The sequence below is a fragment of the Periophthalmus magnuspinnatus genome, chromosome 22 (assembly GCF_009829125.3).
Source record: "Periophthalmus magnuspinnatus isolate fPerMag1 chromosome 22, fPerMag1.2.pri, whole genome shotgun sequence".
Taxonomy (NCBI): Eukaryota; Metazoa; Chordata; class Actinopteri; order Gobiiformes; family Gobiidae; genus Periophthalmus; species Periophthalmus magnuspinnatus.
The window spans coordinates 4,859,989-4,885,157 of record NC_047147.1 but is presented as its reverse complement, the minus strand read 5'-3'; the positions used below and the strand labels follow the sequence as shown (position 1 = coordinate 4,885,157).

Here is a 25,169-nt window from a genome sequence, read left to right as displayed (position 1 = left end):
TGGAGGATGGAATCTGTGAGAGATTATATTTATATATTACAGAGACATCTAATTGTGTAATGTACCTATTTTTTTATGTTTTATTATAATACTCAATATTATGGTCTATTCAAAATGAGACTTGTTGTTAAATAGTCATAGAAATGCATTTAGAACAAGTTCAAGTTTTAAACATATCCAAAACTAGAAAGCGCTGTTTTAATACTACGTGTTTTTACCCTCTTGGCTTTCCGTACCAAAATAAAGACATACGTCATTTTGGAGCGAAAGTTTTGACAGCATGGACGAGATTTGCTCCAGTATCTGTATGAAAACAGCCAAAATCCCGCTTCAAATTATACATTAAAATAAAGACTTTAATGCGGGAATAGAGTTTTGTGTTTTAGTGTTTTAATAATGGAGGGTTTGGAGATGTCAGCGATGATTCCTGCGCTTCAGGAGCTCGCGAGGTGAGCTAAAGCTAACTGTGCTAGCTTAACTTTGATCATGCTGGAAAAACTGTGTTATCTGAAGAAGCGTCGGGTTAAACAGATTGTTGATTAAATAAACACATTATTATTCACAGTGCCAGTGCAGGGGGATATGAGGAAGCTGTGCAAAAACCTCGTCAAATTCTCTGCCAGTTCATTGACAGGATCCTGACTGATGTGGATGTTGGTGAGTCTTTAAACCTGGACCAAAGCAGGACAAGTATGAATGCATCCTATAAGTCTGTATCTGTGTGTTTTCTATCTACTTATAATCTTCAATATCATTTTATCTTCCCACCTTTGTGTTATTGCCTTAATTAATAGTGCTTGAATTGTATTATTGCCACGTGTTGCCTTTACTTCTAGATAATTCTATAACTACAGACTAGTATTAAACTGCACATTAAGTATACCATCATATTTCTTCATTGTTTCTTTGCAGTTGCGCTGGGACTTAGTAAGAAGTCCAGTTCGGAGCCGGCCTGTGTGATGCTGCTTCATTTTGTTCAACATATCATCAAATCCTCGTCCCTCATGTTTGCTAATCCTGCCTGTCAGCCCTCAGACTACCCTGAAGCCACGCAGAGCTGCACTGGTCAGAGCTCTCTTATTTACCGTTTAATATTTACTTATTACAATTTTGTACAAGTGCAATTTTATGAAGAGCAAGTTTCCAAAAATTTAATTAAATTAGGTTAGCGTTTTGTTCATCTTATGAATCCAACGATGAGTTTTGTTTTTTTGTTTTTTTACAGTTGACGATTAATAAGTTTAGATACATTTTATTTATAAATATTCCGCAAATGCTAATAGTGTCAAATTGAATATATTTGCTCATTTATTTATGATTTTCTGACTTTAAACCTTTTTATGGTCAATTTGATATTTTTGAAATGTATTATACAATTGAGTTAATGTAAAACACCTTATTAACAAGTTCAGTTCAAAAGAGGCAGTTATCAGAATCAGAATCAGATCAGAATCAGAAGACTTTTATTGCCATAGTCTGTGAACACAGTTCACAAACTAGGAACTTGCTTCAGTGAAAAAGTGCAACATAAACACACTGAATAAATACAAATACAAATAAGGGCATGCACAAAGTTAAAAAGAATGCACATTATGCACATTTGCACATTTTTGTAAACAGTTTTTTATTTTCGTCTCCCCATACAGACTTCAGTAAATGGGTCCTGGTACGAATGCTGCGCGTGGCTGCGTCTCCGGACTGTGAGGTCATCCACGACAGGATCTGTGACGTCCTCAGTCTTTTATTACACACTTTACGAGTCCGGGCACCTCTCATTTACGGCCGCCTCACCAAAGAACTAATTTCTCTGCTCCAAAACCTCAGCAACATCATCCACGATCATCTTCTAACCCTCGCTGGGCAGGGGCACATTTTGGGAGTCCATTCTCGCTCCCAGTGGCCAGTTACCCTAAATAGCTTAAATATTTGTAACGCCTCTTCTTACCTCACCCCTTCACCTCTTGTGCTGCCAGATCCGGCATCTTTGGAGTCACTCACAGTAGTCACAATTAAAATCATAACAGATTCACTGAGAGGTGTAGTTTCGCCACGTGACCTAAGTGTCGCATGGGAATCTTCATGCTATTTGTTATCCAATGGGACAATCCGACTGAAGAAGGCTGCTATGGTAATGTTAAGAGAGCTGGTTGAGATGGGAGACTTCCCTAAATTGCAAAGTCACAATTTCTTCATGGCGTTTGTGGAGTTGTTAGAAGTTCACACTGATCTGCCCTCATCTGATACGGAATTAGACAAACCTTATGATGGAGAGCTGCTGAAACTGACTCAGTGTGTTTTTCAGTCAAGTACAGAGTTTGAGCCCATTTACCTTTCACAGTTGTTCGAGTCCGTCTGTTCTATTGGAGCCACGCAGAACAAACTAGGGACAGAAGTACAAGAAACAGTCTGCCATATTTTTAGTTTTTTGTTGTCCGACGCTTTGGTTTATGAAAACGTTGCAACACTGAGGAGGCAGAGGGTCACTGAAGTTTGCAAGACATTGGCACAAACTGTCGGGAGCAAAAACCAAGCTCAGGTGTGTTTGTGTATTTTTGTTTTAAGTTACAGTAGCTAACTTTTTAGACTAAAATAAAAGTGTTTTTCATGTTTATTGCACCGAAAAACCTAAAAACATATGTTCTTACCACTATTATTTGGCTTGGAGGAGGGCTGTCTCCTGCTTGTTTCCATGGAAATGTTGTCTCTTTGGCTATAATGTTCCACAGTATTGCCTAAAACTTCTCTATCTCCATGGAGAATGTTCCCAAGTATGATTTTAACTTTATATTTCCATGGAATCATGCGGATCAGGTTTCACCTCCAGAAACTTGCATACTCTACACTTGTGTAATGTACTTATTATACACTTAATTCTTTTAATTAGCTTCCTATTCCTGCCCACAGCTCTGTACATTTTTAAATATGTTACGGAGACATTTTTTAAATATAAAAACTCAGTAAATTTGTTTTTCAGTGTGACGAAGGTTTCCTCAAAGCTGCTCTCAAAGCTGAGACTGCTGTGGTAATGCAGGAGTCAAAAGAAGAGGGGCCACCTGCTAAAAAATCAAAATCTACCAAGTCTGTGAAGTCAAAAACGTAAGGACATGTGCATTAAAATGTAATATTCAAGGTGCACTATGTAACTATTCTAGTGGAGGATCTGCCACCTGCTTGTGTCCATAGTAATTTTTATTGTTTTGCCTAGAATATCCCACATTATGACATGAAACTTACTCCATGGAGACAAGTTACTGGTCAAATCTGTGGAGAGGTGACCCAGCTTTCCCCTAAGAATGCATGTTTTTCAAAGCATTCTTCAGCAAAAACCTGTTACTGAATAAATGAAAGATAAATTTTAAAGATAAGTTTTAATGCCATACAATAGAACATTCCAGAAAAGCAATGACCTCTCCATGAAGACGAGCAATCAGACAAGTTACATAGTGCACTTTTAGTTTAAAATCAGAGCAACATAATAATTTTGTGTATGTTTTTGATTCTGTCCAGTGAGATAGACATGCGTGTTCACAGTGAAGTTTGGGCTGTAATCAACGCTCGTCTGGAGGAGCTGCTCAACTTTGTGAACTCAAACTCTCACGAAGCCGAAAACCCAGAAATCCTGTCTGCTGTTCAGGGTCTGGCTCTCATCCTCCATTTAGCTACACTGTGTTCCTCACCTACAAGGTACATTTCAATTCAATTCATTTTATTTTTGTAACGCCCAAAATCACAACAACAGTTGTCTCGAAGGGCGTTCATGTTTTGGTTGATGGGGGAAACTGGAGTACCCGGAGGAAACCCATCCAGACATGGGGAGAAACATGCAAAACTCCACACAGAAAGGCCTGGGCGACCCAGGGATTGAACCAAACCTTCTTGCTGTGAGGCATGAGTGTTGCCACTCAGCCACCGTGCTGCCTACACACAAAAACAAACAGGAAAATCAAACAACAGGAAAAATCAGACAAAACAAGAAAAATCGGCCAGGCGAGGAGGAGGGAGTGGGGCGGAGGAGGGCCAGGCGAGGAGGAGGAAGACCAGGCGAAGAGGAGGAGAGCCAGGCGAGGAGGATGAGAGCCAGGCGAGGAGGAGAGGGAGGCGGGTGGAGGAGGGCCAGGCGGGGAGGAGGAGAGGGTCCAGCTGTCATCGGGGCATCTGAAAGAGTTACACTCCACAGGGGGAGTGGGACAGGGGACAACATGTGAATAGCATTGCTGATGAGAAAATTGGAGGAAGCAGAGGATAGTGCTCAGGTTGCCATACTTCCCCCAGCTAGTTATCTCCTACTGCAGCCTGTCTTATCCCGGGTTTTAATGTCCCTAACTCCCTCACTAAGTAACCTGGTCATAAGCTATACCGAAGAGGAAGGTTTTAAGCCTGGTCTTAAATACAGAGACTGTGGGGGCCTGTTTAACATCAGCAGGGAGTTGATTCCATAGCACAGGAGCTTGGTAACTGAATGCTCTCCCTCCCACTGTACTTTTGGACACTCTAGGAACCACTAATAGTCCTGCATTCTGAGAGCGGAGTGCTCTGTTTGGCTGGTACGGGACAATAGCATCTTGCAGATAGGATGGGGCCATACCGTTTAGGGTTTTGTATGTCAGGAGGAGGACTTTGAATTTGATTCTAAGCTTGACAGGAAGCCAGTGCAGATATTTTAGTACAGGACTGATTCACACACGCATTCATATGCCAGAGTACATTATACAGACACTAGGTCCAAGGTAAAGTGTCTTGCCCAAGGATGCAATAACTGCATTCATCTGTGGGGGCTGGAATTGCACCATCGACCTCTGGGTCAGTGGATCTGGCTCAATCAATGATGTTTACGTTGAGAGCAGAATTTAAACCGCCACTCTTCAGATCAGTGGATAAACATCTTTCTCTCTGCAGCTCCACAGTGCCGCTCCTGTGGGTGTCCACTGAAACTCTTGGCAGAGCTTTGAACACTTGTAAGTCGGTTTTGGATGGAGGCGGAAAGCCTGTAGAAGACCAGAGCTTCTATCAGTCTGTGCTTCAGTCAACTATTGGTATCCTGGACTCTGTCATCTTTCTAACAAGTCAGTTTGACCCTTTTTGTTTAACCGATTAATCTTTATCATGGGCTTTATCAATAAAAATGTCATTAGGTTCATCTGGTCGTCGATTAATAGATTATTTTTTCAAATTAAGGTTTAGTTTGTTTTTATACTTGACAGTTTCGACTGCTCTCTAGCACTCTTCTTCAGAGTGGTCATGTGATATTGCTGTGACATCTCCGGTCAGCAGATTTAAACAAATTTTGGTCCAACTGCTTCCGTACAGTATCCCAGGTGTGTGAGAGACCAGGACCATGGGGCCTTTTTACTCTCACACACCTGGGACCACTCTCAGGGGGCACACAAGTGAGCAGTCAAAACTGTCAGGTATGAAAACAAACTAAACCTTGGTCTCAAAAAAGAATCTGTTAAAATAAAAATCTCATTAGTTAATTCTTATGCTACAAAAGTTTTGAATTTCGCCTCCCTCCTCACAGTGAACAGCCACAGTGAAGACGGGCTGCAGCGGAGAGTCTGTGCCCTGTTGTCTCTTCCCTGGGTCATCGAGCACAAATCTGCTTCAGCCTTCAGGACTTCAGCGCTCCCCCCATGGCTCTCTGCTTTAGCGCAAAGACTAACCTTCTGCTACAGTAAGTTACTCTAACCAAAACTTGAAAATATATAGTGTATTATGAACCTTCTGCTTAGATAATAACTATTGACATTTGTTGTTTAAATGTCACTGATTGCCTATATTTAACCTTTTTTAAGTATTTCTAAAGCTGTTTGACCAAATTTAATGAAACAAAAATATGATAGTCACATGCGTTAAAAAAAGACTATATCAAGATTATAAGAAACTTATATGGGGTTTATTTATAGTCATATAGTTTATTGTCCAGTTCAACACTTTTGCTCTACTGTTTGTTCATATTCATGTTTATTTTATTATTCTAGCCCCTGAGGTTCAAATTGACTGCCTTTCTCTGCTGGCCCTCGTCCGTCAGGGTGTGTGTGACTCGTGGAGGGCGCTGGTGTTTTCAAACTCACTGAAAAGTCCAGAGGATTCAGTGAGAGCAGCAGCTGTCCGGGCCTTTCCGTTGTTACTACATCACCTGGGAAGTTCTCACTACAACCTCATTAAATCTTCCCTGCTGTAAGTGTGAATTACAATTATTATATCATTATGGCCACCTCACCTTTTATTATAAAGCACTTACACCAAGGAAGCTTCATATATCGGTGTACAGAGACTAGGGATGGGACGATATATGATAATATTGTTAATCGCGATAAAAAAGGTCCGCAATTAATCGTTCATGGCATTTTTTTATAATCGCGATCATCACGCGCGATTATAATCGCCTTTACGGCACCACACTGCCTCATGTTTCCAGTTCCAATACAACGTTTAGATGTTAGTTTGTGGTGTTTGCCCACTCTGACATAGCAATGACACTTGTAGCTTCTGTGCTTATCTCTGTCTGAACTATATTCCATCAGATATCAACAATAAACAAAGTCAGTTGTCGCGATAATATCGTTAATCGCGATTATTTTGGCCATGATAATCGTGAGTCTAAAATTTAATATCGTCCCATCCCTAACGCAGACACTGTGGGCAAGCCAAGTTAAGTGCCCTGCCAAGGACACAAAAACAGTGTTCACCTGAGGGAACTGGGATCTAACCAAATGATCAAATATATGAAGCATGTATGGAATTATGTTAAAAAATTCTACAAAATATTTTTTCGACAAGGCAAAGGGTGGCTGCTTTGAGGATTTTTTGAATTTTTATATATGGTAAACGTTATAAATAGTATAAGTCACACTGGAGTATAAGTCAAACCAATAAAAAAAAAGTATAATAATGAAGAAAAAAACATATTTCACATAAAAATTGCATGTGAGATTAAGTCACACCCCCGGCCAAACTATGAATAAAAGTGACTTATAGTTTGGAAAATGCAGTATATATTTTACCTGTTTTTCATTGCTTCATAATTCCATATATTTAATGTCTTCTGCATGTATCTAAAATGTAGAAAGTAGTAAAGAAAAAAAACTATTAATGAGAGGGTGTGTCCAAACCTTTGACTGGTCGTGTATTTCATCCACTAACAGGGAAATTGACTATGTTTGTGACTTGTTGGTGGTCATAATGTTTTATAATGTCTATGTTTTGTCATTTGTATCATCCTTGTCATTTTATGTCGTGTTTCTAGTCTTCGTTTGGAGGACAGTTCTGCTCAAGTGAAGCAGGAGCTCTCCAGGATCGTTGGTCACCTGAGCTGTATCCAGTCTGAAGTGTCTGAACTGAGCGACACAAACACGTCTCATTGTCCCTCCTCCATCTCCTGCCATCGAATCTGCCTCTCAGACAAACATAAAGGATACACGGGAGAACTTCTGAAGGCCTCTTTTGTCCAACCGTTCCTACCTCTCCTCCAACAACAAGCTCCAAGCAGTGTCAAACTGGGTACAGTTCAATATTTTTATGTATTTGATACTCGCTCATTCTTCACACACCCGAAAAGGTAAATCCCATTTTTAGTTAGCGCAAAGGTGTAAAAATTATGTAAAAATTATGATTAGAATTAGGTAAATCCAGCAGTTTTGTGTCAGTTGTTTGTTCAATGAAATAAACAAATAAATGACATTTGTGTAAAAAGTGTGAGAAAAGCTAAATGATTTATTTTGTGTATTTTCCATGTTGTTTAGCCTTTCTGGAAGCCCTCCCACACCTGTGTCAGCATGTGAGCCTTTCCAGTGGAGACAGCGACTCAAAGGCAGTATCGTGCGCTCTGATTGGTCTGATCGAAGACTCTGACACCGACGTCAGAGCCTCTTTTGGCCAATCAGTGCGGTTCTTGTTGACTGAGGATGGACAAGCCTCTGAGCAGAACTCTCTTAGTGAAGTAAGTCTGGAATTTCAGCGTGAAGTCATTAAATAAAATGAAGTCTGATTACATCTGAATAACTCATTGGCTCAAATGTGTTTAAACCATAGGCTGTATATGTAAAGGGACATAGCTAACCTGCTTTCCAAATGGGAAGTGATCATGGGCACGCTACTGGCTCCATTAACACTGGCTCCAATTCACTTTCTATCAAAAAACTGTCACCCTCTTTCTGTAACTGCTGCTGTCAGACTTGTCATTCTGGTTCGTATTAACCTGCTTTACATGATCCGGGTATTTTTTGCTGCTTGTGTCTGTAAATCAAGATATGAACATTAATAACAGACAAATCAGCGCCTTCTTTCCCCGAGGCTGCTCCAATTTAGCGTTAGCAACAGGTTTGATTAACTGTTGCTAAGTGCCTCCTCCCTGCTAAACCGGTGAGAAGGGCAAAAAATTCACCCCATGACTGCGATTTTGACTGGAGCCTAAACGCTATGGGTGACGTCACACTCCCATACTTCTTTATAGTCTATGGTTTAAACCCCGATATCTAGTATATTAATCATACAGAAACAACTCACCTAATGTAAGTTACTGTTCCCTTTCTGTTTTGTGGCACTCTTTCTCTTACACATATTTGCATATTAGCATTTTATGTATGTAGTACTCAAAGCAATTCTTTATATACTTTAATTAATGCACCAAACTGCTTCCCTGTAATTGAATATTTGCATCTAAAACATTATAATATTTTATATATTCATATTTTGAAATTAAAATTCTGTCTGCCCAGCTCTTGGTGGCTCATCTGAAGGAAGGTTTCAACAACGCCAAGTTAAAACGAGACGACGATCTGCGCATCACTCTCATCCTCACTACTGGAGAAATTGGCCGGTGCAGTAAAACTTCTGCTCTGTGTTGCTACTGTATTATAATAGTGTACTTATTGATGCATACTTACAAAATACAGAACTCAATATTGTTTTGTCCTTTGTTTTATACGCAGACTTAAGTTATTAAAATGATTTGGTCACATTTGCTAGAATTATAATAAACACATGTTAAATTTTAATATTATAGTAATAAACTATGAATAAATAAAAGTGATAATATAGAAACATAGGTAATTGTCTTACCAAAAATCATTGTGTTCTGAATACCTTCAGTATAATTAATTAAATATTCTTAATCTTTTTCTCCGTCAGAGTGTCCCAGGGTAGTCTGGTGTCTTTCTCTCTGCTGCGTCTGCTTCACTGTCTGCTGTCTAAGTCCTCCCCTGTGTCTGTGGCAGCGTACACTCAGATCAGAGCTCTGGCCTCTGCAAAAGGACTCAAGCTGCAAACACTGTTCAGTCAGTACAAGAACCCCATCTGCCAGGTGAGGTCTGGACTACACAGTTAAACTACTGAAAAGACTGAGCTGTGTGAGAGATAAGGTCCATCTGGATATTCTGATGATTTACTCTCTGGCTCTGTGGTTTATGTCTGTTGTTAAATCTTATAATAGTTCATCTTGATTTTGATTGGCTGTTCCTTTTCTCCTGCTGTTCTTGAACTTCATGTTGGAACACTGTAATTTCCCAATTGTGGGTTACATAAAGGTTTATCTTAAAGACAAGGCAAGTTTATTTGTGTAGTACAATTTGAAAAAGGTAATTCAAAGTGCTTTACAGAATAAACGCATGTGTGAAGTACTTCCTGGTTCTAGTCAGGACTCGAGCAGCAGTGTTCTGGATGTACTGTTCTGTCTTAAGGTTCATTTGGAGAGGCCAGTGAGCAGGACATTACAGTCGTCTAACCTACTGGAGACAAATGCAGGATAAGTCTCTCTGAGTCTGGTTCAGACAGTTTACCTTTGATTTTTGCTATGTTTTTAGATGGTAAAAAGCTGCAGATGTTGTTGATTTGATGTGACTGTTAAAGTTCAAGTCTGAGTCCATTATTACTCCTAGATTTCTAGCCTGATTTGAACATTTTAGAGAGAGAGACAGGAGGTGACTGCTGACTTTCTCTTTGTTCAAAGCAAGTCCAAGTGCTTTACAGAATAAGAAAGACGTTAGAATCACAATACAACAAAACAAAACCTAAATAGTCATCATAAAATTAGCATTAAAAGAGAAAAGTGCAGAATAAAAGCCTTTCAGTCATATGCACAGCTAAACAGAACCATTTTGAGTCTGGATTTAAACATTGTCAAAGTAGAGGCCTGTCGCATATTTATAAATCTGTGTCAAAACTAAACCACACATTCACACACCAGCGTATGTAGATTTGGAGTGAATTGATTGATAATGGCATATTTTTTCCATATAATGTACTGCCTTACCAGCTGCATTTGATTTTATGCATTATTTCTCTGTTTTCTGTGTAGTTCCTGGTTGAGTCTCTGCACTCGCGTCATGCCTCAGCGTTACGGAGCACTCCAGATCAAAGCAGTGAATTGGCCAATCAGAGAGAGCTCGCCCTGGACATCCTGGCTCAGATCGCTCACGCTTTTGACTTTCCCGACCTCCACCGCTTCCTCTCTGTAAGCGCAGCACATGTGGACACTAACTCAACATCTATTCACTCCATCTCTGACTAAGAAAAATAATAAAATACATAATTTGCCAATAAAGTGCTAATTTGCAATAGTATAGTATGTAGTGCTGTCATTATTTGGTCACATTTGCTAGAATTTTTTGAAACACGTGTAAAATTAAACATGTTTGTGGTGCAATTCCAGCTTCCACAGATGAATCCTGTTGTTGTGTCTTTAGGCAAAACACTTAACTCCTGCTCACATTGATGTATGAATGTGTGTGTGAATGGGTGACTGCTATATAAAAACGTCTTTCTTGGTTTTAAATTCTGAAACTGAAAATGTTCCCACTGGGATCAATGAATAATTTTGATATTAAGCAAATTGTAATATATTCAAGTGATATTTCTATTATTACTCTCTTGACTAAATTAAAATTGATCATATTAATATTTCTTTCATGCAGCGAACACTTCAGGTGCTGCTTCCTTACCTGGCGGCCAAGGCAAGTTCAACAGGCTCCGCCCTCATCCGCGCTCTAGCCAATGAGCTGAAGGCAAACAGGAGAGAGATCCTCATCAATAACTTCAAATACATCTTCAGTCATTTGGTTTGTTCATGCACCAAAGAGGAGCTGGAGCGAGCCTTTCACTATCTACAGGTATAACAGTTTTGCACTATAAGCCGCTAATTTTTTCCCACACTTTGAACCCTGCGGCCTATACAACACTGCGGCTAATTTATAGATTTTTACTGGCGCTCTAGCTGTATATGCAAAAGTGAGACAGGATTATGCGCTGAAAAATACACTAGTTTTGATTTTGAACTGTCATTTTGCGCATCATAAACACACTCTCATCATGGAAAACAAATGATGCAGCTTTTAAGATAAAGGTGGCACTTTCGTTTAAGTGGTTAAATCTTGCCGATGCACAGATTCTCTGGGAAGCTTTAAAACGTCTTTTTAGTTCATATAGAACTTACTTGCTGTTAAGATCGACAGCTCTATGCAAAGTTATACAACCCGAATGACGTCGGCAGCACCCAGAGCAACTTTTGGAATAAGGTGAATGAACTGAACTAAAACAAAATGGTGTGCGTCTGAAGTATTTTACCACATCTATTTAAGCTGTGGCTCTTTGGTCTTGTTATGATTTGATTTATGCAATCCACCGTTTTTTCTTAATACAACAAATCTTTTACATCTATGATTCTGTACAATATGCAATGTAATATTTGCAAAAAGAGTAATATCTGTCTTGTTTTAGAGCGAAACTGAGATTGAACTGGGTTCTCTCCTACGGCAAGATTTCCAAGGACTTCATAATGAACTGCTGCTTCGTCTGGGAGAGCATTATCAACAGGTCTGAAAACACAGCATTATTTATAAAAAGAATACTTAACATTTTGGTGTAACATGTCCCCAAACTTTACTTTTCATAGGTATTCAACGGTTTGGCAATCCTAGCTTCATTTGCATCCAATGACGACCCATATCAAGGTCCTCGAGACATCACAACACCAGAGAGAATGGTGGGTGTAGTTCCACTTTTAGCATTTCATTACATATTTGTTGCCTTAATCTATATATTTCCATTTTTTCCTGATAGGCTGATTATTTACAACCAAAACTGTTGGGGATTCTCGCCTTCTTTAACATGCAGCTGCTCAGCTCCAGTGCAGGGGAGAAGGATCGAAAAAAGATGGTAGGATCATGTTTAATTATTAGATGTATTAAATGTTTATTTTTATATACTACACACATTATTCTGTAAGTTCTCATTCGAGTTGTATTATTTCTCATGGAGTTGACAAATAAGTTCTATAAGGGTTACAAAGCTGTTTTAAAGCCTCCCAGAGAATTGGTGCATTGAAATTCATTGACCTGAACTTAGTTTTACACAAATCAGTCTACTTTATATCATATTTTAGCGACATTTTAGCGACTTTTCTCCATTGAAATAACACAAAGAAAGTACAGTTTAGTAGCATTTAGAGGCGGAGTGAAATAAGATGCAAAAATATCTAAAAGAATAACTAGTTCATGATGAATTAATCCTCCGTTAACCATTGCTCTGTGTCTTCTTTTTGTTGTGTTCAGGCTTTGACCAGTGTGATGGCTCTGATGAAGTTGATGGGCTCCAAACACATCAGTTCTGTCAGAGTGAAAATGATGACGACTCTAAGGACTGGACTCCGCTACAGGGAGGACTTCCCTCTGCTCTGCTGCCAGTCAGTAAACATAGTGACCAAACACCTTAATACATGCACAAGTGGTGGAATTCAGTAACATGTAAATTTTAGGTTAACGCTTGGTCAACACATCTGCACAGTACGATATGACAGTTTAACAGCAGTTTAACAGAATTCTCCTGTCCAAATAGTACATTTTATGACATTATGACAAGTTTAAACTGTTTTATGCAGATTTTTTTGTGGGATACAGCAGGATAATGGACCTTGACACTAGCTTATACAAGTTTTTACAAGTTAAACCTTAACTAAGATAATTCCTTTAGGATTTAACTATCAGACAACTATGAAAGGACTGTAAAATTACACACAAAAGCCTTGTTTACGCTTTAAAGCCGTGTTTAATTAAATGGACAACATAACATAAGTTTGGTCTACTTTTATTTTCAAGTAGAAGACACTCAAAGCTCTTTACATCAAGGAACCACTCACCCATTCACACACACATTCATACACCAGTGTACACAAACACTGGCACACAACGACACCATTCATCTTTGGAAGCTGGAATCACGCTGTCGACCTGTGAGTCAGCGGACAAACACTCCACCAACTGAGCTACTGTCACCAGTCACAATCAGATTTCTTCTTAGGCTAGAGATACACTACCTGGTCAAAAAAAAAAAAAAAAAAAAAAAAAAACGCCACCTGGATTTAACTAAGCAAATATGTACGAGCCTCCTGCTGTTGGTCAGGTCTAGATTCATCAGAATGAGGTCAGCTGACACCTGAATATACTGAGGTTATTCCATCAATGGATTTTTTTTCCCCTGATGGCACGGGCATATTCCAAGATGACAATGCCAGGATTCATCGGGCTCAAATTGTGACAGAGTGGATCAGGAGCATGAGACATCACTTTCACACATGGATTGTCCACCACAGAGTCCAGACCTTAACCCCATTGAGAATCTTTGGGATGTGCTGGAGAAGGTTTGTGTAGCGTCAGACTCGACCATCATCAATGCAACATCTTGGTGGAAAATTAATGCAACACTGGATGGAAATAAATCTTGTGACATTGTAGAAGTGAAATCGAAACAATGCCAGAGCGAATGTGTGACATAATCTGGTGTATATCTTTAAAATAACATTCATGACATTATTGATTATTGTATGTATTGCCCACATCTACATCTGAAAAACAATTACTCATCTTTACCCTGGCTCTTTTACAGAACCTGGGATTGTTTCGTGAGAAGTGTGGAGCCCTCTCACCTTGGCCCGCTCCTCAGTCACGTCATCGTCGCTCTACTCCCTCTTATTCCCATTCAGCCCAAACAAACTGCTGCTATCATTCAGTTCCTCATAATTGAAAACAGGTACCACTTTGAGTTTGTGGCTTTTCTGCTCGGTTAATTTGATTATATCTTTTTGTATTAACTTTGTGCATTTGTTTTATTCATAGAGAGGAGGTCAATGATTATTTACATGAGATTTACTTCCTTCCTGACCACCCAGAGCTGAAAGAAATCCACACTGTACTGCAGAACTACAAAAAGGTTGGAACAGTTGTGAACATAGACTTAGGGGCAACAAAAGTTTGCGCTTTAACCATTTTTGACATGGATAGGACTGTTTGTATGATGTGGCTTAAACAGATTAGTTCTTTAAATGTTCTAATTCCAGCAAAGTGAAGTAAAAATATAAAAATGTAATGTAAAACCTGTGCTTATAAAAGAAAAAGAAGAAGTATTTTTACATACCCGGTACTAAATGACCTGTAATCTCCGTGTGTAGCTGACAGCGAGTCGGAGTGACCTGGCAGAGGCGCTGCAGCTCTCAATGAGGGCTGTTCAACATGAAAACGTCGACGTGAGGATCCACGCTTTGACCAGCCTCAGGGACATGATGCACAGCAAACAGGTTTAATTTTATACTTTTTAAAACAAACACAAGCGCTCATTTCATTCAGAACAGTATTTAGATTAGTTTTGACCTTTACGCACTTTTTGTAATCGCAATAGTTGACATCACAAGTAAAATTTGGTTAAGTTGGAAGAGAGAGGAGTAAATGTGTCACAATTTCCAAGACGAAACAAGACATGAGATTGGGTCCACGAGAACAAGACCAGATGGGATTTTGACATTATGTATAATAAGTTCACCATTTTTTATTTACTTTATTTTATTTTTCTGTCCTTGTTAGGGGTGCGCAAAAATATCAAAATATCGATATATCGTATAATTTAATTTAATGATACAGTATGGATATCGTGGGCTGATGTATCGAAATATCTCCAAGAGTATTTTTTGGTATAGTTTAGTAAATTATCCTGTCACAGAGCTACATTTCTGTGGCTTATTTAGAGGAAAGAAACTTGTTTGTGCAGAACATTTGAGATTTGATTCACTGTTTTGATGATTAAAACAGGTTTATTTCATATTAACTTTGGTTTAACAAAGACTTTTAGTATCACAGTTGTTATTTAATCGATATGTTGTGATCGTTCAGAGCCGTTAAACTGCACATGTCTCTGTGTAAATGTAAACGTGGAGCTCGTATAAACTGTGGATGAATAATACTGACCAAAGTAACAGTCTGATGTGTTTTTCTAGTTGATAAAATGCACAAAACAAAACGCATGTTTTTTCATCTTTAATAAATGGAAGCTAAATAAAAATATATATATATATACAATTAATAATTATTTCTTGTGAAAATGGGGTTGATCATTAAGTGTCCCGGAAGTCTTTATTTTTCACAGAATTGTACTGAGTCAATTTGAAATATATTGTATCGAACCGACAGTGCACTGTATCGAGTAACGTATCGAATCGTGGCCTATTTATCGAGGTATGTATCGTATCGGCAAGTTCTTAATGATAGCCAGCCCTAGTCCTTGTAGAGATGCTTTTTGGAGCTGCAGCATCAAAACTAAACACATGTCAAAAAAACCTCTCAGGATCCTTTTCCTCATGTGTCTTGTATCGTGAGCTCTTGTCACGTCTCTATTCATCAGTAAATATATATTTTTTGTGTGTGTTGTAGGAGTGGCTGCTGCGTCAGATCTGTGCGAGTGAGGCGGTGGAGCCGGTGATCTCCAGTCTGGTGGCGGTGCTGCTGAGGGGCTGCCAGGACCCCTCCCCAGAGGCCAGGCTCCTCTGTGGGGAGTGTCTGGGGGAACTGGGGGCTGTGGACCCTGGAAGACTGGACCTGTCCCAAAACCACAATAATGGAGACCGCAACAACTTTGTGGTAGGTTTGTGAGCGGTTTCTGAAGTATTTACAGAAGCTAATGACTTGTGATGTACATTGAAGGAAATGCAGAGATAGAAATATAATCAATACATGTCAATATTTTCAAGTCAATACATATTTTTTTCCTTTGTACTAGATAAAAATAAAAAAAATAGACTGTAACAAAAGAATGTAAGAGACTTTACTTCTGGATAAATTATTCAAATGTTTTTATTTAAAATAGCAACCAATTAAAAAAAAAAAAAACATGTATTAAAATAGATATATTATATAATTTGTTAATCAATGCCACAGTAATTGCTCTAATATTGTAATCTGTGAATATTTGTGCAAAGTATTTATGAATTTCACTGTTTTGTAAGTATTTTTAAAGAGAGAGACAGAGAAAGAGACAGAGACAGTGAGAGAGAGAGAAAGCGAGACAGAAACAAAGAGACAGAAAGAGAGAGACAGAGAAAGAGAGAGATAGAGAGAAAGACAGACACAGAGAGAGAGAGACAGACAGATAGGGAGAGAGATACAGACAGAGAGACAAAGACAGACAGAGACAGACGGACAGAGAGAGACAGACAGAGAGAGAGACAGAGAGAGAGAGAGAGACAGACGGAAGGAGAGAGACAGACGGACGGAGAGAGACAGACGGACAGAGAGAGAGCAGATGGACAGAGAGAGAGCAGACAGACAGAGAGAGAGAGAGACAGACAGAGAGAGAGAGAGACAGACAGACAGAGAGAGACAGACAGACAGAAAGAGAGAGACAGACACAGAAAGAGAGAGAGGCAGACAGAGAAAGAGACAGAGCTTTTTGTTTTTGTTATAAATTCAGAATTATTTGCACACTGTTCATTCTTTCCTGCTGCTCATCATAGAGTGGAGTGGATGATCCTAACTTCGCTTACGACCTTCTGACTGAACTAATTCGTACATTTTTGGCTTATGCCGATAACGTGCGAGCTCAGGACTCTGCTGCTTATGCGATTCAGGTACACGCTGCATATGTCCATCTTTAATACTACAGTAGAGACAGTTATAATCTTTATGTTGTACGGCTTTGGTTCAATAGGAGCTCCTGTCCATCTTTGGGTGTCGCGAGGGACGTACAGACACCCCAGGGAGACGACTGTGGAGGAGGTTTCCAGAACAAATGCAGGAAATACTTGAACCTCATCTCAGCAGCAGGTAGCATCACTTTACATGTATTAAAGTTACAACAATTTGTGCATCACACTATATAAACTTTACAGATTTAAGTTTTTCCAGGTTAAAATGACTTGTTTTGATGATGTATGTTAAAAATGCACAGTAACTACATAGACCATAATCCTTTTCTGTTCATATCTGTGCAGTCAGCATTTAGAAATTGGTATTACTTCTATATTAAGCTTGTATATTTCACATGTAACAATTGCACTTAACGCTCATTAAGGCATTTTAGAGTAAAGTAGTATATGCAATAGCAATATTGGCTGTCAAATATTGGTTTAGCCTTTTTTATCCCTGTTGGACATGTACATTTAAGACAATTTACAAGCCGTAGTTAGCCGAGAAAATGTCATAATGTTTGAGTTTTATTTATACAAAGGGATAAATGACATATATACATAACACATTTGATGCAGTTTTGTCTTATTTTCTTTTTGTTTAAAGGAAATAAATGCTGTTTTCAGTCTCGCCGGTATCGTTTAATATCCGGTACTGGCAGATACTTAAAGACGTAGTATCAGAATTGGTATCGGAATTGAAAAAGCTGCATCAGTTCATCGCTAATATGTAACAACAGTGGGATAAATGTCACACTATGGAGTTATTACCACAGTTCTGAGAGTTATACAGTGACATTTGGAGATTATTAAATGCAGATTAAAACGACAAAAGCGATTACTACTCACTGTTACTTCTTTGTATTCACAGGTACAAGAGCAGTCAGAAGGAGGTGAACTGGTCTAAACTCAAAAAGCCCATTTACCTGAGCAACAGAGGGAGTAAATTTTCAGACTGGGCGGCCACATGGGCTGGATATCTCATCAGCAAGGTTTGGAAAAGTCATTTTAACTGTTGCTTTCAGTTGTAATTCATAGTTACATTTATTTGTGTAACTACACATGTTTATAAATTATGTTCTCTTTATATTTACTTTATATTTGACCTTCTTAGTTATATAGTTTTGAAGTAACTGTACTCTCACTCACATATTGTACATTTATGACTACTACTGATTGTCTGATTGTAATAGACTTTTTGTAGGGATTCCTGCCAAAGGACATTCAAAAACTACAATACATTCAAAACAGTGCAGCCAGAATCCTAATAATAATAATAATACATTTTATTTGTTAGGCGCCTTTCAAGGCTCTCAAGGTCGCCGTACACATATACATACATACACAATACAAATAGAACAATGTAAAATGATTAAAAATACATTTAAAAACAAATATAGATTAAAAGACAGAGCAGTTATGGTCAGAGTGGTCAGGATGAGAAGGCCTTTCTAAACAGATAAGTATTGAGTTTAGATTTGAAGTGTGGGAGTGAGTGTGTGTTGCGGAGGTCATGGGGTAGGGAGTTCCAGAGCTGGGGAGCAGAGCAGCTGAAGGCTCTGCTCCCCATAGTGACAAGACGGGCAGGAGGGACAGTGAGGTGCAGGGAAGAGGAGGAGCGGAGGGAGCGGGCGGGTGTGGAGATGTGAATGAGGTCAGACAGGTATGGAGGGGCCAGGTTGTGGAGAGCTTTGTATGTGAGGAGTATGATTTTGTAGTGTATGCGGTGTGTGATGGGGAGCCAGTGGAGCTGTTGCAGGACAGGTGTGATGTGGTGATGGGAGGGTGTGTGTGTGATAATGCGGGCAGAATCCTAAAGAAAGTCAGAAAATTTGAATATATCGCTCCCTGTTTCATCCCAGATTGAATACAAAATCCTTGTGCTGACCCATAAATGCATCACTGCTCAGGCACCGCTGCATCTGCACGACCTGATCACTTTACAATTCTCAAACCACATCCTCAGATCTGCAGGTGGCTTCTTCAGGTCCCCCCACGAGGCTTCATACAATGGGGGACGGAGCCTTCTGTTCAGCTGCACCACGACTCTGGAACTGCCTCCGTGTCCAGAGCCACACAAAGCCTGGACTTTTTAAAAACTAATCTCAGGATGTTTTTATTTAGAAAAGCTTACTGTTGATGTTTTTTAGCATTTAGCAATTAGTATTGGTTTAAAGTTCTTGTTTTATTGCAGCACTCTGAGATTCTATGGAATGAAGAGTGCATTATAAATAAAATGTATTATTATTATTAGTTTATTATTATCTGTCTTTTTAGGTGAGACATGAGTTGGCTGGAAAGGTGTTCAGCTGCTGTAGTTTCATCGTCAAACACGATTATAAAGTCACCATTTACCTGCTTCCTCATATCCTGCTCTACATGCTGCTCAACTGCACCCCCGAGGAGCAGCAGGAGGTAAGAACTGGTTTAAAAGAAAACGAGACAAACATTTTAATCAAGATCGTCCTCAGATCAAGGTTTAAGAACAGAGATTTGAGTTTTTTTTGGTCATGTTGGCACTAATCTGATGTCGTGACATCCTGTTGTGTTCAGGTGACAGAGGAGATGTTGGCGGTGCTGATGGAGGGTCATGGTCACGGAGAAGGTCTGATTCAAGAGAACGCCTCCAGTTTGTCTCAGCTCAGCACGCAGACCGTCTTCAGCATGTTGTCTCACCTCACACAGTGGAGCCGCCACGTGCTCTACTCGAAGTGTAAACAAAACGGTAAGAAAAAATTCAACGACATGTCCTGGTTTGTGAATAGTCCAATATGGATTTTCTAAGCAATTTTTAAGTCCAAAATGGTTCTGTTTAGCTGTGCATATGACTGAAAGGTTTTTCCTTCTGCAGTCTTCTTTTTTAATGCTAATTTTATGATGATTATATATATTTTATTGTGATTCTATAAAGCACTTTAAATTACTTTGTGTACGATTTGTGCTGTATAAATACATTTTGCCTTGCCAAAATTTGACCAGAAGTTGAGGCCAATATTTATCAGTATCTTAATCTATTTCAACACCCATAAATTGAAGTAAGGTTGTAGTTAAGTTCATATATTCTGTATTTTGTGTACTATAATATAATTTATGGTGTATTGTGTTGTATGAGGTGTAAATATACAGTCACCTTTTAGCTTTGTTGATCATTTATTTCCATTACAAATTTAAAACATTCCTCAAAAATCACCAATACTGATATATTGTCTGTAAATAGTATTTTGGAGATTTTGTATTTGTAATATGTTTTAAGAAGACCCCCGCACACTGTCTCACTCTAGGTTCACTTTTATTAGTATGACATTTCCGAAATGTCTAATAATACAAAAAAAAAGTGAACCAAGAGTGAGGCAGTGTGTGGTAGTCTTCTCGAAAACATTTTTAGCTAAGCTTTTCTCCAACACACCACTCAGTCTAAACTGCACTTCCAGCAAGACTTTTCTATAAAAAGACAGCATAGAGCATTTGAATTTGATCGTGATATATCCTGGAGGCTTAAAAAGTAAAAATATGAAACGATGATAAGTCCAAATATAAACTGTGTTGTGTGTTACAGAGAGTGGGGAGTACCAGCGTGTCGTGGCTTTCCTGAAGGGCATCCCTCAGGACGTTTTGGCCAAAGCGTCTCTGCGGTCGAAGGCCTACACTCGCGCTGTCATGCACTTTGAGGCCTACATCCTAGAAAACAAGGAGAACGTGCAAGACCACCTCACGTTTCTGCAGGTGAATATTTGGACTTTATTTTTACCAATGCAAAATAAACAGTTATATATTAAAATGCTTTGGCGGAAAAAGGAACTGAGCATTTGTGTTAATTTTCCGCGATCTGATGATTTTTTTTTCAGTTTGCAAATTAAAATCATGTTTGAAGCCATGTAGAAGTTATATAGAAATGTTTAGATGTTTTGTTCAATACTTGTGCTGCCTAGTGCCTAAACATAATCTAGATCAGAACCATCAAATAAAACAAAAATGATTTCTTTCAGCAAATATATGTGCGACAAGTTGATATACTTTTTATTGTAGGTTTGTGCTTGGACTTGTACATAAATATTCCATAGTTCTGTCTCAGTGTGGCCCATCTTTGATATTATTACCAAAAGAATTACAAATTATTCACGATAATTGACAATAGCCAGTCCAGAATATTTGCTAAACTGCAGTGGTTCCTTTTTCTCAGATACTCTATTAAACATTTTCCACTTGTATCCGTGTTGAATAGACTTTGTATGCTGCGATGCATGAACCGGACGGCGTGAGGGGGGTGAACGCTTTGAGGAGAGAGGGGCCGTCTTTACGAGAGCAGATCCTGGAGCACGAGAGCATTGGACTTTTGAGAGACGCTACGGCCTGCTACGACCGTGCAATACAACTCGAGTCTGACCAGGTGCACACACAAACTACAGACATGTGGCTATAAATGGTACTACAATATTTGATGTTTTTTGTTTTTTGTTTTTTTTTGCTGCAGATTGGTCATTACCACGGCGTGATGACGTCTATGCTCGGCCTTGGACAGCTCTCTACAGTTATTACTCAAGTTAATGGTGTATTGGCAAATAGGTAAAGAATACTTACACAGATCTATATGTCAATCATTTATTATTGGTGTTAAAATACTAAATATATGTTAAGGGTGATCTCAGGAAGGGCATCTGACTTTAAACCCTAATGTCTAGACCAGATGTGTCAAACTCAAATTCACATTGGGCCAAAATTTAAAACTGAGACACAATCACGGGCCAAACTCAGTATTTATTGAAAAATTGACTGCACCTGATATGTAATGTTTAACCTTTTCATATAAAACACAAACACAAAATCTGGAACAACTCAAACTTAATATCACAAACATATGAGAAATTAAGTTTGAAATAAAAGACACATCAGTAGTATTAATTCATTATTTAAATAGGTAAAATAAATTATGTTTCTCTCTGTAGTAATTCATTTTCCCCAGGTGACTAGTAGCTTGGTCGCTAATAAGTGTCAACAAAAAAGGAAGGGCTCTTGCCAGTCTCGAGTGCGTGCCAGCGTACTAGCAAAGCATTGTGGGATTTGTAGTATTAGTGGCGAATGCGCTACAGTATATGCACAAGATCTGACAGGCCAAATATAATTATACCATGGGCCAGATTTCTCCCCCGGGCCTGAGTTTGACATGTGTGGTCTAGACACTCTGAAGCGGAAAATTGACTGGCTAAGACCAAGAAAATGTATTACCAATTTAGTTGTATAATTATAATAGTAGTGTCATAGTTATTGGTCAAAAACATGATGGACATAATTGCTTATTCTGTTCATATTTGTTCATATAGACCTCAGTGGAAGTCAGATCTGAACACTTACAGAGTAGAGGCTGCTTGGAAGCTTGGAAAATGGGATTTACTGGAAGACTATCTTGAATCAGGTTTGTTAAAATAGTTATTATGTCGTTTTTGCCATTTAATTCATTTGTTGTTGTCATAATTAGGTCCGAGCTCCTATAGCAGCTATATTTAATTATTATGTTCACAGATTGTCCATCCAGTACATGGGGAGTGCGTCTGGGACAGTTGTTGTTGGCTGCAAATAAACAGGACAACAAAACATTTCATGAGAAACTGAAGCTGGTGAGAAAGGAGCAGGTTGTGCCTCTGTCTGCGGCGAGCTACGAGTGTGGGACCTACCAGAGAGGATACGAGTACATCGTCAGGTTGGTCAATCTGTCGTAGCTATTTTAAGGAAAGCTATTGGCATTTATAAGTTTAGTTATTCAAATAAATGTAGGAAAATTTGAAAAAACATAAAATCAGAGTAACGTTAGTCCTGCTGTGAATTGGTAAAGCTGTTGTTGTCTTATTTAATTCAGGGACAAAATACAATTAAAGTTTTTTTTTTTTTTTTCAGCCTTTTCAAACCCCACACCTCCCACTCGATCCCCCCACCCCCCATGGGCATATGCACAGAGGAAAATAATAATAATAAATACACAATAATAAAGCATAATAAATAAATAATAATATAAAAAAGTAAAATAATAAAAGTAATCCCGCCCAGGTTTGAATTCCTTCTATACAGTAATTGCAAATTTCCTCCGTCAAAAGACATCAGCAGAACTTGCATTGTACATAATCATTATTTACTATACATAAAAAAGTGTGTGAATATACAGTTTGTCAAAAAGTGTTCAGATGACACAAAAACAGATATGTAATATATTCAGATTTCGATTTTGGTCAGTAAGTTGGACCAGGCGGAAATGTTTTTGGCTTTGGCTCCGTGCGTTTGAGCAATAAAAGCTCCAGCTGAATGATTTCTTTTTAGGATAAAAGCCTTTCACAGTCAGAGGTTGAAGTGACTTCCAACGGCATATTAAATTTTTTTTGGCATCTATAAAGCCTTCTAGTAATGCACACTGGTCATTAACTGTCCAATATAGCTTGAAAATGTCATCCAGCAAAATAAACCTCTGAGAGCAGGGGATGGTTTACGCTTATTCATTTAGACAGTGTCTTTGTGACATTTCCGCAAAATTGTGCCACCTCAGGACACTCCCAGACCATATGAAGAAACATGCCAATAGTTTTGTCTGTGCAGAAATCACAAATGAAATCAGACTGTAACCTGTGTAGCTCCAGATGAGATCAATACTTGAATTAAAATTGTGATCACAAAAAAGGGATAAAATACAAAATGATCTATAAATCCAAATTATATATCGTTTTAGTGCTTTGGTAAATTTTATTACTATAACCATCACACACATGACTCAGTGCACATTAGATCCTTCAGTTGCTAACTTCATTGTATTAATACCAAATCTGTAAAAATCTGTATTCACTCCAAGCTAAATGCATCCATTATTTGAACTCACATTTTATTCCATCGCAGTAATATTTGAATCATTATTATTATGTTGTTTGCCCTCTGCTGTAGGCTGCATATGCTCAGTGAGTTGGAGCATGCCTTCACTGATCTGCAGAAACAGAAGTCGTCTCCTAAAACCCCACAGCTCCCTCTGCACTGGTCTGAGAGACTGGAGATGACCCAGAACTCATTCAGAGCTAAAGAACCCATCCTGGCTCTACGACGGGCTCTGCTGAGTCTGAGATCAGAGTAAGTTATTATTAGGGACATGTTTTGTGTAACTTTTTATTTTTTTGAAGATACATTACACATACATACAATTCAAAATAAATAAATAAATTACTCTTGGTTGAGGGTAAAAGTGCATTATCTGGTCCTGATGTGGACTCGGTTTAGTCCTGTTCTAGTCCAGGTTTAGTTTTTGGTTTAGTCCTGATTTAGTCACAGTTTTGAAGTGGTGAATGTGCAAGTGTGAATGCATCCTAAATTATTATTATATATAGTGGGGCAAAAAAGTATTTAGTCAGCCAAATACTTATTTTACCAAGGAATTTACTAATTAATTCATTAAAAATCCTGAAATGTGATTTTCTGGATTCTCTCCCCCCTTTCTGTGTCTCAAGTGTGATGAAAATTACAGGCCTCTCTCATCATTTTAAGTGGGAGAACTTGCACAATTGGTGGCTGAATAAATACTTTTTAGCCCCACTGTATATTGATTCATATTTGACAAAAGGTTAAATAACTTGTATATATTTTAGAAAGGGTATTCTCTAATTAGAACAAAGTGAACAGTTTGAGTTGCAATTGAAAGGAAAAAATCAGATGCAAGAACTACTATTGCTAATATAAGTATTAATGAATTTATATTTTGTATAATTCTGATATGTAATTATGTCACAAATGAGTTCAGACTCAAAGAAACTTACAAACCAGTTAAAAAAGTGAAAGACAGAATGAACCCACCAAAGATTATACAATATATAATGCATCTCTAATAGTTTGTCACTTTAAGACAGGAATTCTTTTGTTTGCTTTGTAGATCTGCCTCTAAGGAGCTGATAGGAGAGTGTTGGTTACAAAGTGCTCGAGTGGCCAGAAAAGGAGGGCACCATCAGACTGCGTTTAATGCTTTACTGAACGCCGAGAACACACACCTCGCTGAGCTGGTCACGGAGAAGGCCAAGTGGCTCGGATCAAAGGTATACAGTAACTATAGATTTTAGTTTTGGGAGAAAAAAAAACATTAATAGGCAGATGGTCATAATGTTTAAGTGTAATTGCACAATCATTTCAGTTTCTAGCATAACCACTTTGAATAAAATGCTTCTGCCTTGTACCTAAAATATTTTGTGTTCCAAATATCACCAGATCAAAACGA

At 38.5% G+C, this 25,169-nt stretch overlaps 1 protein-coding gene across 1 annotated transcript in view; it reads left to right on the top strand.

The window, feature by feature from the left end:
• Nucleotides 1–396: 396 nt before the first annotated feature.
• atr (ATR serine/threonine kinase) overlaps nucleotides 397–25,169 on the top strand; it is a 35,346-nt gene continuing 10,573 nt past the window's right edge. The window contains exons 1-35 of the mRNA XM_033988169.2: nucleotides 397–449; nucleotides 566–657; nucleotides 913–1,065; nucleotides 1,647–2,536; nucleotides 2,975–3,096; nucleotides 3,508–3,684; nucleotides 4,897–5,063; nucleotides 5,519–5,671; nucleotides 5,979–6,177; nucleotides 7,247–7,500; nucleotides 7,743–7,939; nucleotides 8,718–8,818; nucleotides 9,130–9,301; nucleotides 10,295–10,450; nucleotides 10,911–11,105; nucleotides 11,713–11,808; nucleotides 11,888–11,977; nucleotides 12,055–12,150; nucleotides 12,546–12,676; nucleotides 13,876–14,019; nucleotides 14,106–14,199; nucleotides 14,438–14,563; nucleotides 15,690–15,896; nucleotides 16,769–16,882; nucleotides 16,963–17,078; nucleotides 17,811–17,931; nucleotides 19,217–19,354; nucleotides 19,493–19,664; nucleotides 20,496–20,662; nucleotides 21,162–21,326; nucleotides 21,411–21,502; nucleotides 22,258–22,349; nucleotides 22,457–22,634; nucleotides 23,858–24,037; nucleotides 24,831–24,990. Coding sequence (XP_033844060.1) covers nucleotides 397–449; nucleotides 566–657; nucleotides 913–1,065; nucleotides 1,647–2,536; nucleotides 2,975–3,096; nucleotides 3,508–3,684; nucleotides 4,897–5,063; nucleotides 5,519–5,671; nucleotides 5,979–6,177; nucleotides 7,247–7,500; nucleotides 7,743–7,939; nucleotides 8,718–8,818; nucleotides 9,130–9,301; nucleotides 10,295–10,450; nucleotides 10,911–11,105; nucleotides 11,713–11,808; nucleotides 11,888–11,977; nucleotides 12,055–12,150; nucleotides 12,546–12,676; nucleotides 13,876–14,019; nucleotides 14,106–14,199; nucleotides 14,438–14,563; nucleotides 15,690–15,896; nucleotides 16,769–16,882; nucleotides 16,963–17,078; nucleotides 17,811–17,931; nucleotides 19,217–19,354; nucleotides 19,493–19,664; nucleotides 20,496–20,662; nucleotides 21,162–21,326; nucleotides 21,411–21,502; nucleotides 22,258–22,349; nucleotides 22,457–22,634; nucleotides 23,858–24,037; nucleotides 24,831–24,990 — 5,760 coding nt within the window. The remainder of the gene's footprint in view (nucleotides 450–565; nucleotides 658–912; nucleotides 1,066–1,646; nucleotides 2,537–2,974; nucleotides 3,097–3,507; nucleotides 3,685–4,896; nucleotides 5,064–5,518; nucleotides 5,672–5,978; nucleotides 6,178–7,246; nucleotides 7,501–7,742; nucleotides 7,940–8,717; nucleotides 8,819–9,129; nucleotides 9,302–10,294; nucleotides 10,451–10,910; nucleotides 11,106–11,712; nucleotides 11,809–11,887; nucleotides 11,978–12,054; nucleotides 12,151–12,545; nucleotides 12,677–13,875; nucleotides 14,020–14,105; nucleotides 14,200–14,437; nucleotides 14,564–15,689; nucleotides 15,897–16,768; nucleotides 16,883–16,962; nucleotides 17,079–17,810; nucleotides 17,932–19,216; nucleotides 19,355–19,492; nucleotides 19,665–20,495; nucleotides 20,663–21,161; nucleotides 21,327–21,410; nucleotides 21,503–22,257; nucleotides 22,350–22,456; nucleotides 22,635–23,857; nucleotides 24,038–24,830; nucleotides 24,991–25,169) is intronic.